Here is a 20,333-nt window from a genome sequence, read left to right as displayed (position 1 = left end):
TCTTACTACAGTGTTAGCTAGGAATTAAAACACTATGTTGTATCAAAAGAATGACTGCAAAACAAAAATTTTACTAATAAAAAGATAAAGACCCAATTAAGTCAGATTTAGAAATAAGTGAAGTTTTCTTTATATAAATTATAACTTAAGTCTGTTTATGTCACCTTTTAATCATGTTACTAATTATAAACCAAAACCAAATAATTATTAAAAATCAAGTCAGAGAATAACACTTGACTTCTTGGTTTCACTTAGTTTTCAGGTGACAGAGTACAATAAGTGGATGAGTGGTTATTTCAATTTTGAATCATATACAACAAAACAAAACAAATAAACAAAGAACAAATGAAACCAAACTAGAGTTAGAAAACGTATACATCTCAATTATGAGCCAACAGTGTGTCCAACTTTCCAGATCAAAATCTCAATTCTCACATCTTTTCATATAATTGATGTTTTAGAAAATTTTTATGTTTTACAGTTCAGATCAGTTAACCAAGCTTGACAAGACAGCTAAACTTTCTACGGATTAAAGCAAATTAAAATATTTATCAGCTCAGTAATGTCTAATAAAACTAAACTAAAAAAATACCTAGGCTTTTAAATTTCTTCATTGTTTCATGAAATAACAGAATATTGTTATTTCTGATCTAATCTGAACCAGTTATTTGGGGGAAAAAACTGGAACTATAATAGTAGAGTACTGACAATCACAAAACCCTTAAAAAACCCAACAGGAACAAGATATACTGCATAACAACATTTAAAACTTAACTAAAGAAAATAGTAAATTAAACCCTAATAAATTCTGAACTTTCATAAATACCTGAGGTCTGAAATAGCAAGGGGAAAAAATATTTTAATATTGACCTGAGTTCATAAAACACATTTTTGTTTGTAAATACAAGAAAAACATTCAATTAAGTCTTTTTTGACCTTTGCAAACTTTTGGAACATCACCTTAAACTTCAAAGAACAACTACTTCATGATTTAAAGAGTGAAGACTCTAACTACTTCACTGATAATTGAGACTGGAATATTTACACATTTAAATGCTCAACTGCAGGTAAACATTTGTCCTTTTGGGAGAGGCCCAGGTGGAAGGGCCCCATGGCAAAAAGACAATGTTAAGTCCCGGATATCTGACCGTACTGCCAGGGCCCAGTCTTAAAAATACTGCTGGATCATCATTATCATCCTCAGTCAATATTTACTAAGATCTTTATGACAGCAGTTGCATTAGAAAGTTTATAAAAATCAAGAGTAGCTCAAAGATCTCAGTTTATTGTATCTTGGTCTGTAAGTTAACTTTGATATTTATTTTTTTTGCAATTAATGAATCAATGTTTCTGAACAAAGGTCTTTATTATTAGCTATTATTTCCATTTATTTTAAATATTTTAAACTAGTTTAGATTCAATAAAACTTTAATACATTTAATAATGTATATATGCAGAAAGAGAAAACATTTATAATGCAAACATGCTAAATAAATCTAATTGTACTGATTGAAGTCTCTTGAAATATGAAGGAATTTTCTCCTTTCATTGTCATTTCTGGCCATAACTAATGTTCATAGGATTGAAGTTTTGGTTCTTTTTTCATACTATGTCATAATATTGACATTCAGTCCAGCAGTAGGGATTAAAGTTTTTAAAAAGGCACCCTTTTCCTCACTAACCTGTCATGGGCCCCCACTTCTACCAAGTGGCAGAAGAATGTTATGATTAACACTTCTTTTAAAGTTTCTAATATTTTTCTTAACATTTTATTTTTTAAAGTGCTTGAATTTCTGAAATGTAAAGTACTTTAAAAAGTAGTTTAAAATATTTGGCAAACTTAAAACATAAAATGAGGTTATCATTTATAGGCATCTATTTCATAAGGTAAGTGAATCTACTTTGGATTATCATTGCCTTATACATCTGATTGTGTTGTAAAGCACAACACTAATAAAATATATTAAAGAGATGAACTTCACTGATATAAATATATTATACACGCACATATGTAGACATTACAGACCTATTTTTCATAGAAGCTTATTTTCTTCTAGGCGTGAAATTTAATTTGTGCAGGTTATTATGAATAAAGGCATTAAAACTTGCAAACTCATTTTTATATAAAAGTAATATATACATATAAAAAATTCAAACACTTGATTAGGTTATGAACGCAAGTTAAAATTTCCTCTCCTCTCATTCACCACACATATAATAAACCTAACTTCTAGACATAGTTCCACTTCTCAGAACACCTGCTGTTGAGTTTCTGATGTATCAGAAAAAATTTTATTGACCATTAAGGATGCATCAAGCACGGATTCAGGTATAAGATGCAACGGTAAATAAACAAAATCCTGGTCCTTGCAGAATTTAATTTCTCGAGGACAATCCACAAATATAGTATAGAGTCATGTAGGCTTATTTCCATTATTAATGAATTATTAATTTCCATTATTAAGAAAAATAAAGGAGAGTAACAAATTGATGCAGTGAGGAGGTAGGTTATTTTAGACAGTGTGGTCAGGGACATTTAAGCAGAAAGTGGAGCAAAGTGAGAAGCTGACTTGTGACACCGGGGTGGGGGTGGGAGGTAGATCACTCCAAGCAGAGAAAAAAATGTCAAAGTCCTGTGATGGGAGCATTCTTAGAATGTTTGAGATAATAAGGGAGCTGGTGTGGCTGGAGTGAAGCAAGAGTAGACACATACATGTTAAGAAATGAGGTTAGAGAGGTAGCCAGGGGCCAGTGCATAGTTATATGTATACAAAGACTTCTTTTATAATTAAATAAGAACATCAGAACACAACACACATCAGGGGGTCACAAATGTAAATGCCTATATGATTAAGGCAGTTGATGTTAAACGCGTGAAGTAGGCAGGATGGAAAATGTGGTAAAATGGTAAATGCATGCCCCTTTTAGAGAAGGTAGCTTCTAGGAAGCCTCAGCTAATTGCTGAAATACACAGGTGTGATGGTTAATTTCATTTTATGTGTCAACATGGCTAGGCTGTGGTGTCTGCATGTTTGTTCAAACACCAGTCTAGATGTGGCTGCAAATGTATTTTTTAGATGTGATTAATATTTAGATCAGTACGCTTTGAGGAAAGCAGATTACTGTCCATAATATGGATGGGCCTCATCCAATCAGCTGAAGGCTTTAAGAGAAAGACTGAGATCTCCCGAGGAAGAAGGAATTCTGCATCTTGGAACTCACAACTTCAACATCAGCTCTTTCCTGGTTCTCCAGCCTGCTGGCTTGTCGTGCAGATTTTAGACTGACCAGCCCTCACAAATGCATGAGCCAATTCCTTAAACTAAATCTCTCTCCCTGTATATACACAGTGTATTGGTTCTGTTTCTCTGGAGAACCCTAACACACATGCCATGCTAAGGGTCCCCACAGTGGGCAGATCTTCCAGTGTTGTTTTTTTCACTATAAGAAACAATATTGCAAATGAACATGGGATAATGATACTGTTTCCTAAGCTTTTTTTTAATCCTAAATTTCAAGAAAGGTAAAATCCAAACAAATGTTTCTGATAATGATTTTCAAATCTGAACACTGTTGGCCTGAAAAGAAAAAAAGAAACTTTGTTGGCAGATGATACTTTCTTTATCATATGGAGACCTCATCTTGCCCCACACCCCTGCAACTGACTAACTGAAATGGTGAAGTACGTCCATGTTATCTCCAATCATTTACTCATCATTGTTCTTATTACGTGTATTACACAGACTACCATTCTGCAGAAGAAACTTTTAATCTGAAGAAACTTTCAATCTAGTGTTAAATTTGATTATTTATTCATTTGTTTGGCAAATATTTAATGAAGGCCTATTATATATAAAGAACAGAAGCCCTAGCAGGGAAATTAAGAGAAATATTCATACAACTATTACATAGGTAAGCATGAGGTATGTATTGTGAGAGAGCACTGTGAATAATTATGGTAGTTAATTTTAGGTAGAATGAGATCACTTCTGTTTGAGAAGATCAAAAAAAGATTACCATAATAGTACTTAAATTGTGTTCTAAAGGCTCAATAAGAATCTGATAGGTTAGAGATGGAGTATTCCAGGGGGAATAAGTTGACTAAAAGAAAGCACTGAAGTGGGAAATTTGGTGGGGGGGTGTGTGTCTAGGAAAGAGCGAACAGTTCATTTTGAGAGTGCAAGTAATAGTTGATTTAGTATAACGAATATTTGTTGAGTGCCTACTATGTGTAAGGCAGTGTACTAGCATCATTGACACAAATATGAATGAAACCAGAAGGTAAAAAGATGATTAGTGGAATACTAAATCAGAAAAAGAGGTGGCAAAACAACAACAAAAAAGAGTTGGTGGCAATATCTAGGGTTCATGAGTGTTAGGTTAAAGAGTTTGGAATTTACTGTATAGGTAAAGTGGTATTACTAAATACTGTTGATGGCTGATTGAGAGGTTGAAAATAACGTTTCAGGCATCTTAAGAGGAGTAAAGAATGGAGACAAGTAGATGAAGTAGCTAGAAAAGCCTGGGCATGAAAATATACAAGTCTGGTCTAAGGCAGGAACTTTGCAAAGGAGACATTGCAAGGAAAAATCTAGCAAAATTTGGTTACTAATTAAATTTGTAAAAAGGGACAAGTCAAAGATTACCTATGTAGAAGGCAACAGGCATCTGTGGAACTATAATAATAGTGCCAAGAACAAGGGAAACACTTTACTTTTTTGTTTAACAAATATAAAACTAAATTTTTCTCAAGCTGATAAAAATAATGTTAATAGATGGCAAACTCCAGGATCTATAATTGGCAAGCCCATTCTAACTTTGGACCTTTTGCTAACCACAATGATTAAATGGCAAAATATTTTGTTAAATGTTTTTTTTTTTTAAAATATTTGTGAAGGTATTAAACACATAACCTGAGACACTTTATTAATTAATTAATTTATTTTTGCTGTGTTGGGTCTTCGTTTCTGTGCGAGGGCTTTCTCTAGTTGTGGCAAGCGGGAGCCACTCTTCATCGCGGTGCGCGGACCTCTCACTATCGCAGCCTCTCTTGTTGCGGAGCACAGGCTCCAGATGCGCAGGCTCAGTACCTGTGGCTCACGGGCCTAGCCGCTCCACGGCATGCGGGATCCTCCCAGACCAGGGCTAGAACCCGTGTCCCCTGCATTAGCAGGCAGGCTCTCAACCACTAGCGCCACCAGGGAAGCCCCCTGTTAAATGTTTTTAAAAGAGAAAGCTGGGCCATTTTATAGAATAAAAAAGAGCACCTGAGAGCTATACACGTTGAATTTTAGTCTTATTCTTATAACTTATTGTTAAAATAAGGCACAGAAAATAGTGAAACTCAGTAATGCAAAAAAAAATGTCTGTCTGGATACAAAGTCATAAAGACATAAAATATTTTGTTAGAAATAGCCTCTGTAGTAATTTAATTGTTGTCTTATATGTCAATAAAGCAAAAACTTTTAGAGTATTTTGATCAATGATACTATTAATATATTTCCTTTGCACAGTACTTTACAGTTTTCAAAAAGCATTCAACTAAATCACCTCCCTGATTTTCATAATAAGCAGCTCAGACATTATTTGTTCATAGGTGAAGTAACTAACATACAGGTGCAACTCATTGGTATAAGAAGATAGTTCTTGATCCTAAACATCACTAAACAAAAAATTAATCTGCCTCATATAAAAGGGCTATAAATTTCACAGAATGTTAGAAGCAGAGAAAGCCTCAAGTCCAAGTTAAAGAAATTGAAACCTAGAAAGCTCGCAGCTTGCCTACATTAAAAAAAATTTGATCAATGGGAAAGATGGAAGAATTCAGGTACTCTTTTGTTCTTTTTATTACTGCTTTGGCAGTATGGTACCTTGACACAGCTCCATGATAGTTAGTCCTTATAGAAAATATATATATGACAAAATGTTTATGTCTTTGGGCAGTCCAGTTAGCACAACTGATTAGAACATAGAACTAAGAGGTCAGGATCAAGTGTTCAACCCCTCTTGATGAGGGATTTGCATTGAGAAAAATGTTGCTTCATGGCTAGAGTTTGCATGCTATCATCACTGCTGATTGTCTAATTGATGTGTAGTTCTGACTAAAAGAACACATAGTTGAATGAAAAACTATCACCATCACACACACAAAAACAAACCCAACCAGTTCCTAGTGACAGTCAGTAATATTTCTGATTGCTAAGGATAACATACATACAGACCAAAAAATGGACAAAAGAAGTAAAAAACACCCACACTAAATAAAATTTATAAGAAGAATGTAGAAAATAAGCACTTCACCCTCTTTTTGAGTATATTTTACATGGCTTCTATCTTTATGGCTTCTGTGACTTTGAAATGTAGTATACCATGAACCCAGTAAGTAGGATTTATTTTTAGTCCTGTATTCACTATGTCAAACACTTAACTATTCTATTTAATTATTTTAAAAAATACCATTACAATTATAGGAAACATATCACCTTAAAATATGAAGCACACTATTCAATATTTTTGGTCTAGAATGCAAAATTTACCACGTTCTGAAAGGCATCACAACTTCTCACTTGGAATTACACAAAACATAAAAAAAATTTAAAACATAATCTGCTACTATTACAAGTATATTAAATCCTAGTCTACTGGCACTAAACAACAGGATAATTCTTATCTACACAGTTGAATTTATACTTTCTTTAAGCAAAAGGAAATATAAGGAAGCACTATAAAATCAGCAAACATTGAAACTTAGGCTTTCTCTTGATTAGAAAAGAGTTTGTTATTATTATGCCTCCTGAGCTTAGGAATGCAGCACTACAGGTTTAAAGAACAGGAAAAGATCATTACTAAATACAAATCTAACTCTTAAAAGTTTAAGATTCTTCCCTGATGAAACTGTTTAGACTAATGAAGCTGTTGCAAATGAACTGAGCATTCGGCACAAAGGAGGTACTAAGACTGTACTAATAGCACTTTAGTAATATGTAAAATTTATTTTAAAGCTTCACATTGTTATTCCTCTCCTGCTATCCTTTCTGCTTTAATGTGAAACAGCCATCAGTTATAATGGTAAGTTTAGTATCCCTACCCATTCACCTCACTTGCCTCTGTCTCTAAGTGTGCCAAAGGACACAAAAGGCCAACATTTCCTTTTCTTAGTATTCAAAGTCTTCTAAAACTCAAAGGAAACAAACAGAATAGAGAAACCTCGTAAAATCAACATATACTTCCATATTCCTTATTTCCATTCAGGGAAATGGAATGCTTATAATAACAGTAGCTCTTAGCATAACCCAGCAAAAGAAAATGATTTTTGGAAAAAAATTTAAAAAGAATAAGGTCAGTATCACCAATTGGTAGAAGTAAAGGCAAGGTAGAAAAAATGTCATCAGCATATTTTAATCTGCTCCTAACACTAATAACTGATCACACATCCTCTTCTGCTTTGGCTGCTGGAAAGTCTGAGAGCCAGACTTATTCTCGAGGCTTATTCTTTCCCTGTTTCATGGTATACATGCAAGCTGACTTACTCCTGGCTCTAGCTTACTGTCCTATTCCTAGATTTTTCTCAGTGTATTTTTTCTTAATCATTGATGAATAACTTTCTTTGACATGACAAAATACATGTATGTATGTATGTATATATATATTTGCATGTAAAACTGATTTGCATAACTGAAAGTGTATTTTTTCTTAAACTTTATTTAAAAAATCCATTATCTATGATGACATACATACAAACATGCAAACACACATGAAAATTACGGAATTAGTCTTGGTTTTCTTCACAATAAATATGGAACTTTTCCCTTGTCCTCTATAACAGAGGAAACTTTGAAGAAAAAATGGTAATATCTCTATGAATTTGTTGTGTTTCACGTATGGATTTGTAATCACCATCTATTCAGGTGTGTAAGAAATATTGTTTACTTTCACTTAAAGCAGAATCTGAGATTCCAGGAAATTTAAACTTTGTTGTTTTGGGTAATTGCCTCTTCCTTCCTAGGATTCTACATCCCAGGGATCTTACTCCTGTTCCATGTAAAATAAATTTCTGTATATCCTCACAGTATGTTCTCTATACCTTAAAAAAAGGGAACTATTAATTGTGAGCTTAAATTTATTAACATTCACAGCTATTCTTATCTCCTTCGCTCCTGTCTATAAGCACAAGGTGATCATCTTCCTGTTCAAGGCAAACCCTTCTGCAGATTCTCAATTCCATCGCTTTCTAAATTTGGGGGAATTCTGTTCTCTCTGTTGGCTCCTTCCTATGTGCCATGAACATGCTCAAGTGTCTGCCATTTTTCAAAATCAAAAATCAAAATCCTTAACCCACATTCCTTTCTTCTCAACTATCATTAACATCTTTCTTATTCAAGTTTATTCAAGGATCACTTTATAGTCCAAATTTCTATGCTTCTTTCCCTCAAATCACTCTTGAACTTACAAAAAACTGGCTTCTATACCTAATACTCTATTAAAACTACTCTTGTAGAGGTCACTAATGACCACCTAATTTCAAACAAAATGGATACTTTTTGCCCTCATCTTACTTAACCATTCAGAAACATCTGACTTTTTTAAAAAAAATCTCCATCCTTGGCTTCAGTGATATCACAGTTTTTGATTCTACTCTTACCTCACTGACTTCTTGTCGTAAAAATAAGTTTATCTTAACATTAGTTGAGCACTAACAACAAGCCAAATACTGTGTTAAGAGCTGTACATACTTAAAATAACTCTGTAAGATACGTACTATAATTCTCATTTTACAAAAAAAAATGGTCTTGGAGAGGTTCATTTATATAAGGTCATGCAAGGGAGGGCTGTCAACTGCAAATCCCTGTAGCTTAACGACATCATTAGCAGATTTTTTAAAAAAAAAGTAGCAGTGAGAGGGGTCCTTGTGAAGCTTATCTTTGAGCCAATAATTGTTAACTCTTTATTTAGAAGCGGTTATTTAGCTCTGTTAGATTCATGTAGATTAAAAAAGTCTTTGAAAGATAACTGTTTAAGCTTCATAATTTTCAAAAATCTTTCAATAATCTTCTGCAATTCAGCAAAGAGAAGGAGCATCAAGAACCGGTATCAAGGTTTGTTTTTCAGTAAGTAATGTCAATTTTTGCAAGGTTATCGCATTGCTCTCAGCATTCTCAGACGCTGTCACTTTAACAACAGAGCACCTGCTGTCCTATCTCACAAGGATGGCAGGAGAGTTTTCCATAAAAACTCTTCCTATCAATGGGGTGAAACTACTACATACCATATTGCAATATCCAAGGTCTGGGCACAAATCACACATTATTCATAAGTCTTAATAAAGGGTTTAATAAATGCTTCTATTATTCTACCAAGAAGCAACCCTAATTTAATGCAGCTAACTGAAGTGTGAGTGTAAAATGGCAGCCTTCAAACTTGGCTGCACATGGGAATTTCTAAGGAGCTTGAAACACACTGATAGCTGTCTTATCCCAAGAGATTCTGAAGTAATTGGCCTGGGATGGGATGGGGATCAGGATTTTTAGAGGCTCCTCAAGTGATTCTAATGCAGTTACAGTTGAGAATTCACTGGTGTAAAATACAGATGAAAGACTGTTACATTTACCCTCTTAAAAAAAAAAAAAAACGGATGGGACGTCTTCAACCGCTATCAGGGTTCTGCTTGCCTACGTGCCTACTGATTCTAACTGCAAGCAAATGATTCCCCACAGGCAGTCATCCAACAAACATCCTTGGTATTTGATAACCGTATTAGTTTCCTAGGGCTGCTGTGACAAAGTACCCAAACTAGGGGGCTTAAAACAACAGAAATTGGGCTTCCCTGGTGGCGCAGTGGTTGAGAGTCCACCTGCCGATGCAGGGGACACAGGTTCGTGCCCCGGTCCGGGAAGATCCCACATGCCACGGAGCGGCTGGGCCCGTGAGCCATGGCTGCTGAGCCTGTGCGTCCGGAGCCTGTGCTCCACAACGGGAGAGGCCACAACAGTGAGAGGCCCGCGTACCGCAAAAAAAAAAAAAAAAAAAGAAAACAAAAACAACTGAAATTTATTGTCTCACAGTTCTGGAGGCTACAAGTCCAAAATAAAGGTTTCTGCTGGGTTGTGTCCTCTTTGACAGCTGTAAGGGAGAATCCTTCCATGCCTCTTCTAGCTTTTGGTGTTTGCTGACAATCCTTGGTATTCATGTGCTTGTAGATGCATCACTCCAGCCACAAGGCTGTCTTTGCCCTGGGTCTTCATATAGTCTTCCCTCTATGCTTGTGGCTCTGTGCCCAAATATCTACTTTCTATAAAAACTTCAGTCATGCTGGGTTAAAGCTCATGCTAATGACCTCATTTTAACTTGATTAGCTCTGTAAAGACCCTATTTCCAAATAAGATCACATTCTGAGGTACTAGGGGTTAAGATTTCAATATATTTTTTTGAAGGACACAATTCAACCCGTAACAATAACCAATTACTGTATATGCCAATAACATTGCTCCAAAACATGGGTTCTTCACATGAGGGTGGGAAAAAATTTTCATCTTTATTTTTCACTCTCATGTAAATACAGTATTTCCTACAATTATGAACACAGGCAACAAACTATACTAGTATTATTAGTGGCTCTTGAGAGTTTACGCCATAGAAACCACTGGTATTTTCATGTCACATTTCAGTGTTTGCAGTTATCCTCAAAATACCATTTACAGTCATTACTACTTTGAAATTACAGTTTTTTAATAGGCTTGCTGTTAGATCTAGTTATTTAATTATTAATATATTAATAATGGCACATGTATTTTATTTCAGTAAAACTGATTTTGATTTAATTACATTTTATGCACTTATATTTTAAGATGGGGACTAAATTTAAAAAAAATCTTTCAATAACCTACAGCCCCAGTTAGTGAATTCTTACATTTCAGATGAGGTTTTTAAAATCTTTGTGAGTATTAAAGAATATGCAGGGCATCGTACATCACTTTTCAAACCTTTTTTTTTTTAAACTATGATCCACTGTGAGAATATATATTTTAAATATAGCCCAAGACACAATCTTATTTCTCTCTCACACAACACAAAACTGAAACAAAAATATCACAAAACAATATTTACCCTTTCTGCACTCTGACATTTTCTATTCTATTTCTTTTCATTTAAAAATGCCAGTGTGACCTACTGAATTAATTTCACAACTATTCTTGGAGCATAAATTAAATAAGTCTTAAAAATCCTTTAGTGGCCTTCCTTTAGAAACTTCTCATACTATGATAGGTGAAAGGCTATTATTAAGTGCTTTTCATGTACTATTTAAAAAATGTATGCCATCACTTTAGAGGTGCCATTTAGATGAGCAAATTGCTCAAGAGCTAAGCAGCTTCCATTTAGACAACTAGCTAAGAGTTATGTAAATTTTATAATTCCCATTTTAAAATGGGAGTCTAAACTTATACTTTACCAAATACAGGAAGGAAAAAAGGTACAATAATTAATATTTTAGGCCTGAATCATTCTGAAACTACAAAAATGTCTTAAGTGAATAATGTTTAATTTCATTGAGGTATTTCCTCATTCACCACTATAAAATTAGGTAGAAACATTTCCCAAACTAACATTTATTTATGCCTAGGATAAAAAGAATTTTACCTGTAGTAAACTCGAAGTGTCTGGATTTCTTCTTCCAGTTTTTTGTATTGTTGAACTGCAGTTTCTCTGGCTTGTTGCATAGCTAACAACTTTGCCTGCAATTAATATTTTAAGAAACTTAATATTAGTTTGATACATTAAAATACAGTGCTATAGTATGAATAGAAGTCTTTAATTTCTGGGAGTTTAAAACCTATCATATTTTTAGTAGTGGTTCATAATTTCCCACAAAATAATCCAATTATATTAATAACAGAAATACTAAAGACATGAACATATTAAATTTATCAACTTTGCTCATTACTAAACTTCAACCTTATTCATCTGTATCATCAGATATATGCCTTTCTGCAATGTTTAACTTTATACACGGAATTCACAAAGTGGAACGTGGGTTCAGAGCATTATCTAGAGATAAGCGCAGTGGGTGTTTCACATATAAATTTTATGTGGCTCCACTGCCTGATTGCTAGATTTTCTTTTAACTTTATTAATAGAAACTCAGAAAATTCTAAATATGTTAAGCCATCTTTGATATTTAACATGAAAAAAAATACACAAGACTACAACCTGATTCTTACAGATATGATTTAACCTCTTCAATTCCTTTTCTGCAGAAAAAAAAAAAATCTCTAAAGGGAGAATGGCAGCAATCTTGAATGTTAGAAATATTTTATTCAAGGGATGTTATTGTTCATCTCTGCCTATAATATTCCAATTTTAAAGAGTCTTAATCAGTTTTTCAATAGGGTTCAAACTAGTAATTTTAAAAGAATTGCTACCTTCCAACCATCATTCCCACTGAATTTCAGGCATAGCCAAAAAGAGTTATCAACCCAACTTTTAAAGTATGGTACTGGTAAGTCAGATTTCAGTTTTGTTTATTCAAAGTTTAATTTCCATGAAAAGGCTATCTTTCACTTTAAATGGTGTTTGATAGATAACACAAAGCAAACTGGTATCACATACCTCACAAACTACACTAATTGTAATAATTAAAAAGTAATCAAAAGTTGGGGACAGAAATTCACTAATTTTGCTGAAATCATATGACTTCACTGAAATTATTTTCTTGCATAAGAATGAAGTCACAAGACAAATTGTGAAATCTGCACATAGGAAAATTAATGAGTGTAATATAAATGAACATTAGACAATGCCACTTTTCTATTTTAATAATGCAGAATTATAAAAGCATGCAGCAGTTTAGATCTTTGTATATAAAATTAGGCACTAAATTAATTAATTAGTTCTCTATCTGGGCTAGCAAATTTTAACAAAAAGTTACTTTTTAATTAAATTTAAGATGCTTGTATGCTTGCTTCAACATGTCACATTCTAGAATTATAGATGAAACAGTCTCAAAAATTATTAAAAAAGCATGTAAAGCTGGTTCTTGATGCCAATAATTAACAGCTTTGCCAGTTTTCAGTATACTATAATATGTGATTGAAATGGTAACTTGGAAGACCAGATACCCAATGTGACTAATAACAAATCAAAAAGAACTGCCCAAAAAAGGATATATCACATTCAACTTACAAAACATCAGACATCCTGTTGCATGTAATTTAAGAAATATCAAATATTTGACAGGTAATTGAGAATTTGCTAAATAAATATGTGACAATGTTAAATACCTTAGATGATTATTTTGAAGATTTTGTACCTGGTACTTCTGCAAAAAGCAAACCTAAAATCCCCCAAAAACCCAAACCAAGAAACAAAACCAACACTGTTCTAGCTGGAAAAAGTCATAACGAAGATTCTGCCTAAGAAATTTCTACAATGAAAATGAGATCATGAGAACTGTAAATTCCCGTGCTTTGGTAATAATGAATATTTCACTTCTCTTCCTATATTTAGTTGGCTACGAAGATTTGGTGTTGCTTCATAGCAATCCACTTAATTTATTACTTCCAAATGCCTAATCTTGTATCTAGGCCCTGGTGACTATGTTCAAAGTTATTATAAACTTTCTGGCATTACAAGCTCCTTCTGCTACTTTATCAGATATACGCTTACCTGGTCAACTTTGCTACAGTGATCCTGCTCAGTCTTGGTGGCTAAGATGAACTTCCTTCCCCACTACCTCAGGTATATCTGATCTAGATCGTTCAAACAGAGTAGTACATCCCGCTAGGCCCAGAAGAAAACTGAATCTTGATGAGGTCATTTGTATCCTGGATCCCGGTATACCAGACAGATCTAGATCCATTTCTTGGACTTCCTGGGTACATAAATCTTTTTTTTTTTTTTTTTTTGGCCTAGGCTAGTTTGAGTTGGATTTACGGTATATATGCAATATAAGAAAATTTAACTAACTTAAATGTTCCACTTACGTCTACTGCATTTCCTACTTCCATTATTAATATCATATAATTCCATCACATTACAAGTCAAAAATATATTTCATCTCAAAAACAAAAAATTAGCAAACAACATACTTTTCCTGTTTCTCTGTCATCATATTTCCCATATTTCTGGTAATTATTTGTAAATCTCCCACCCCCAATCTTCAGTACTACAAATCTCCTTATGAAATTTCCAGTTACCTGTTTGTTGTATATCCTTCCAGAAATAGCCTATACACATACAAGCATATATGTATATTTGCAACTAAATACATCTACTTACAATATTGATGGTACTCTTTACACACTGTTAAAAACCTTGTTTTAAATTTAAAAGAATTTTTGTTATTTTGTTTCCTATTAAAAAAGAAATCCTCCATCCCAACCCATGTGTTGCACTCACTAGCTACATTCCCTTCCTTCCCTCCAACCCCCAAAGTGAAACACTTCCATGATTTTGGGTTCCTCATTTTCAAGAATATTTTATACGTTTACTATGTAGTTATGTACTTACAGATAATATATCTGATTGTTTACACGTTTCTAAACTGTATATAAATGATACTCTACACATTCGCAGACAATTGCTTTTTTGGACAGTATTATGTTTTTGACTCTTATTTGTATTAATACGTGTATCTATTCTGATTATAGTTACCTTCACACGTTGTGAACATGTGCAGTACATTGGGATTACAGATATATTTGGACTTATTTTTACATGTTTTTCATATTTGGCATCCTTTTCCTTTGTTCCTTTTTCCCTCTACTTATACTGGACTAAAATATCTATATTCCCTTTTTATTTACTATTTGGAATCTTTATATTTATATTCTACCTTGAAATTTTGGATAAACATACTTAAAAACATATTTTTGAGCAAAGCCTACAGTGAGTCAGAATTTCTACATACCATTAGCCCTCTGTATCTGTGGGTTCCACATCCACAGTTACTTGATGGCTGACTAAGGGACCTAAACATCCGCAGATTTTGGTATCTGTGGGGGTCCTAGAACCAATGCCCTCCAGATAACGAGGGACGACTGTATGGACAACTGTACGATAAACATTTTACAGAAGTATAGCACTTTTTAAACTTGAATTTTTAGGCAAAAATTTTATTGAAGCAAAACATGCATCACATATGGAAGTATACACATGGATGAATTTTTTTAGGCAGGATTATTGAGTTACAATTTAGACAAAGTAAAAATTCACCCATTTTTGATGTACAGTTGTGTACATTTTGAAAAATGTATAGAGTCATATAATAACAATCACAGTCAAGATACAGAATATTTTCACTACCCCAAAGTGTTCCTTCATGCAACACTGAAGTCAATGTCCTTCCTTTACACGCAGCCCCTGGCAACCACTGATGTGATTTTCACCCCTATAGGTTTCTGTTTTCTAGAACGCCATATAAATATCATATAGTAGGCAGCCTTTTGAATTTGGCTTCTTTTACTTAATGCTTTTAACATTCATTCATATTATTACATGTATCCGTAGTTCATTCCTTTACATCACTGAGCAATATTCCATTGCATGGATGTACAATGTGTATATTCATTCACCAGTTGATGAATATTTGGATTGTTTCCACCTTTTGGCAGTTTTAATAAAGCTGCTATAAACATCTGCATATTGATCATTTTGTGGAAATACGCTTTCATTACTCTTGCTTACATAAACACCAAGGACTGGAATTGCTGGGTCACATGATAAGTGTGTGTGTTTATATACTTTAAAAGTTATATACTCTATTAAGTTATACACATTATAAAGAAACTGCCAAATGTGCTGGCTAAATTGATAAAACTTAAAAACATCTGTGCTTCAGCAAGGGGAACCATAAACAAAATGAAAAGACAACCTATGGAATGGGAGAAAAGATTTGCAAATGATGCAACCGACAAGGGATTAATTTCCAAAATATACAAACAGTTCATACAACTCAGGAACAGAAAAGAACAAACAATCCAGTCGAAAAATGGGCAGAAAAACTAAATAAGCATTTCTCCAAAGAAGACATACAGATGGCCAACAGGCACATGAAAAGATGCTCAACATCGCTAATTATTAGAGAAATGCAAATCAAAACTACAATGAGATACCACCTCACAACAGTCAGAATGGCCATCATTAAAAAGTCTACAAATAACAAATGCTGGAGAGGGTGTGGAAAAAAAGGAATCCTCCTAGACTGTTGGTGGGAATGTACGTTGGTGAAGCCATGATGGACGACAATACAAAGTTCCTCTGAAAACTAAAAACAGAGTTGCCATATGATCCAGTAATTACACTCCTGGGCATATACCCAGAAAAAACTATAATTCAAAAAGATACACGCACTCTTATGTTCATAGTAGCACTATTCACAATAGCCAAGACATGGAAACAACCTAAATGTCCACTGACAGATGAATGGGTAAAGAAGATACATATATACAATGGAATACTACTCAGTCATAAAAAAGAATGAAATAATGCCATTTTAGCATCATGGATGGAACTAGAGCTTATCATACTAAGTGAAGTAACTCAGGAAGAGAAAGACAAATACCATATGACATCATTTACATGTGGAATCTAAAATATGACACAAATGAACTTATCTGTGAAACAGAAACAGACTCACAGATATAAGAGAACAGACTTGTGGTTGCCAAGGGGGAGGTGGGTGGCGGAGGGATGGAGTGGGAGTTTGGGGTGAGCAGATGCAAACTATTATATATACAATGGATAAATAACAAGGTCTTACTGTATAGCACAGGGAACTATTTTCAAAGTCCTGTGATAAATCATAATGGAAAAGAATATAAAAAAGAATGTATATATACATATGTATAACTGAATCATTTTGCTGTACAGCAGAAATTAACACAACATTATAAATCAACTATACTTCAATAAAAAACAGAACAAGGGCTTCCGTGGTGGCGCAGTGGTTAAGAATCCGCCTGCCAATGCAGGGGACATGGGTTCAAGCCCTGGTCCGGGAAGATCCCACATGCCGTGGAGCAACTAAGCCCATGCACCACAACTACTGAGCCTGCGCTCTAGAGCCCATGGGCCACAACTACTGAACCTGCTGTGTGCCACAACTACTGAAGCCCGTGTGCCTAAAGCCTGTGCTCCACAATAAGAGAAGCCACTGCAATGAGAAGCCCCCGCTTGCCACAACTAGAGAAAGCCCGCATGCAGCAACGAAGACCCAACGCAGCCAAAAATAAATAAATAAATTTATAAAAAACAAAACAAAACAAAAACCATTTGTGGTTAACTATCAATACAATAGCAATGCCATTTGTTGAATGCCTTCTATGGGTTGGACATTGTACCAAGTACTTGAAATCCATTACTATAGTCTATCCTGACAATCAATCTATGAGATAGCTCCTAGTATCCCTATTTTGCCGGTGATAAAACTGAGGTTCATGAACATTAAGCAACTTGTAAATATAACAGAGCTAGTGACTGACAGAACTCAAATACATATTCAAGCTTATTTGGTCCAAAATACATATTTCTCCCTTATACTTCAGTATACAGCATTCTGGGATGTGTGTGTGTATGTGTGTGTGTTGTACCTTTTCTCTTTTTTTATTTCCAGTTTTATTAAGATAAAATTGACATACAACATTGTATTAATTTTAGGTGTACAACGTAATGATTTGGTGTATATACATACTGCAAAAGAAATACTACAATAATTTTAGATAGCATCCATCACCTCACATGATGACAAATTTTTTTTCTTGTGATGAAAAGTTTTAAGATTTACTCTCATAGTAACTTTCAAATATATGATTCAGTATTGTTACTATGCTGTATATTATCACTTCTCCAGAAATTATTTACCTTACATGACTGAAAAAAAACGTTGGTTAACTAATGTTAGGTTAACCTTATAATTAAGTATCTCATTATTCCTAAACTATATCTTTAGCAATGCCATCTAAATAGGACAACCATTCGTACTACTACTGGATTAGAAATGAACTACATCGTTTCCTTAGAATTTTACCTAGTAATGTGGAATGACAAAGAAAAGACTACACTATTCACATCACTGAACACTATTTGTTATGGATATTGTGGAGAAACCACTTTTATCTTACTTTAACATCTTGTTATGTTTGCTTTTGAATGTGTTTTTAATAGTAATAGTCTGATACAGTTAAGCCTTCCTTTGGAACCTGCAAGACCATTAACAGAAATCTGTTTTTATCAGAGAACAGAGGCATTTGATCTTTTTTTTTTTTTAACATCTTTATCGGAGTATAATTGCTTTACAATGGTGTGTTAGTTTCTGCTTTATAACAAAATGAATCAGTTATACATATACATATATCCCCGTATCTCCTCCCTCTTGCGTCTCCCTCCCACCCCTCCCTATCCCACCCCTCTAAGTGGTCACAAAGCACCCAGCTGATCTCCCGGTGCTACGCAACTGCTTCTCACTAGCTATGTATTTTACATTTGGTAGTATATATAAGTCCATAGGCATCTGATCTTATGTGTGATATCTGCTAAATAAAGAAACATACAGCACAAATTAAATCACGGAATCAAATAATGTTAGACCTGAAAAGGATCTCAGAAGTAATACATACTTTTTTTAGGTTAGGAAATTGTTGCTAATACAACACGTTTAGGGAAACATTTGGAAATTGTTCAAGGTTTCATAGCTGGTTAGAAGGAAAGTTGGAACTAGAATACAACTATCTGGAAAATATTGCTTATTATTAACATGCAATTAACATGTGTGTTAATTGTTTTGATAGAAGTGTTCTACAGAGTAACCACAAGTATATAGACTGTGCTACATTATTAAACACATCTGTAAGATACCTTATTAGATGTTTTCAAACAATATGTCTAATTACACAATTGCTCAAACAATATGACTATAGCCATTCTAGTATTTGACTTTTGAACCTCAGAAGCATGTTAAGAACCTAGTAAAGAAACACTGCAAAAGGATATCTAAAGAAATTAGAAGCTACTATATCAGAAAGATACAAATTACTGATTTCAATTACATTTCCCCTTCACAGGAAGACTGGGATTGTCCACCACAGTATATTACTACAGTGTATTGCTCTTCAAAGGTTATTCCTCAGAGGTTGTTAGGTTTTGTCCTCATGTCATGTCTCTCAGACCAAGGATGATCAGGTTCTAGACTTAAAAGCAGTCATATATGCACTGTCTAGTGATCTATCATCTGACGTGAGAGAGCAAAGAAATGCAAGCAGAAATAAAAACATTCATAGGCAGACAATGGCCTATGAGCAGTTAGCAGAAACCATGAAACAGAGAAAAGGAGGGTAGAGAGAAGTATGCAAGAAAGAGAGCACAGCACAGTGATTAAGAACAAACTTGGATTTGACTTCCAGCAATTAGTTCTTTGAATTATTCTATAAATAATTGAACAGGTTAGAGCCACTGAACCTCAATTTTCTCTTTGATAAAATGGGGGTGATAATCATCATGTCTCAGGATGATTATACAATGATAAAATGAGATAACTTACCATACTGTATAGCCATATCAAAGTGAACAAATATATAAGCTGTACAATAGATACAATTAAAACTTTGATGTGAAATTATTGTGGAAATAACTTTATGTCAGTAAGGAATAGCATTGTATCAAGTAACAGGTCAATAAGGTGAGAAGGAATTGGGCTTAAAGTGTAAGTTCAAGCCATGTGGTCATCTAAAGCATGGTTGTTAAGGACTAAGATCATAATAAATACTTTAGACTTGTGAGCCATAAAGATTCTGTTGTAACTACTCAACTATTGTTGTAAAGTGAAAGCAGCCATAGACAATATGTAAATGAACAAGCATGGCTGTATTCCAAAAAAACTTTATTTATAAAAACAGGCAGCCGGTCCAGAGGCCATAGTCTGCCGACTATGTATCTAGAGTGCCAGAGACTACAGGTTTACATAGAGCCTACTGAATATCTGTTGGTCTTTATAAGCTTTTGGTTAATGATACATGGGGAAATGAAGAAAGGAAATGTTTGATTTGTCTAGATGAACATGTTTCTGGGGGCGATGAAACAAAATACCTGAAATTCACACTGTTCTAGAACAGGTTTGCCAGGGCACATAATGATAGGAAGGAAAAAAAGGAGTTAATAGTGGTTGTATGGCAACCATGTGCTTGCATGGTAACACTGCATTGTGACAGGAAACCATCTTGTCAGTGAGCCATGATTTCACCTATTGTATATAAAGCAAAATAAATGAATTTAAAAACCTTGCAGCTTTAAATTCTATTTTCCCTGATATTAATAGAGTTTCAACAGCATTCTTTTTATTTGTGTTT

The 20,333-nt window shown here is 34.1% G+C and overlaps 1 protein-coding gene across 6 annotated transcripts in view; it reads right to left on the bottom strand.

Moving 5' to 3' along the window:
• MIPOL1 (mirror-image polydactyly 1) overlaps positions 1-20,333 on the bottom strand; it is a 301,233-nt gene that overhangs the window by 87,632 nt on the left and 193,268 nt on the right. For all 6 annotated transcript variants that reach the window (XM_060294763.2, XM_060294764.2, XM_030854822.3 and 3 more), the window contains one exon: positions 11,635-11,729. In XM_060294763.2, the coding sequence (XP_060150746.1) occupies positions 11,635-11,729 (95 nt within the window). The remainder of the gene's footprint in view (positions 1-11,634; positions 11,730-20,333) is intronic.

Source organism: Globicephala melas, chromosome 2 (assembly GCF_963455315.2).
Source record: "Globicephala melas chromosome 2, mGloMel1.2, whole genome shotgun sequence".
NCBI lineage: Eukaryota > Metazoa > Chordata > Mammalia > Artiodactyla > Delphinidae > Globicephala > Globicephala melas.
The sequence above is the reverse complement of the archived record's forward strand: the minus strand, read 5'-3'. Positions and strand labels throughout refer to the sequence as shown.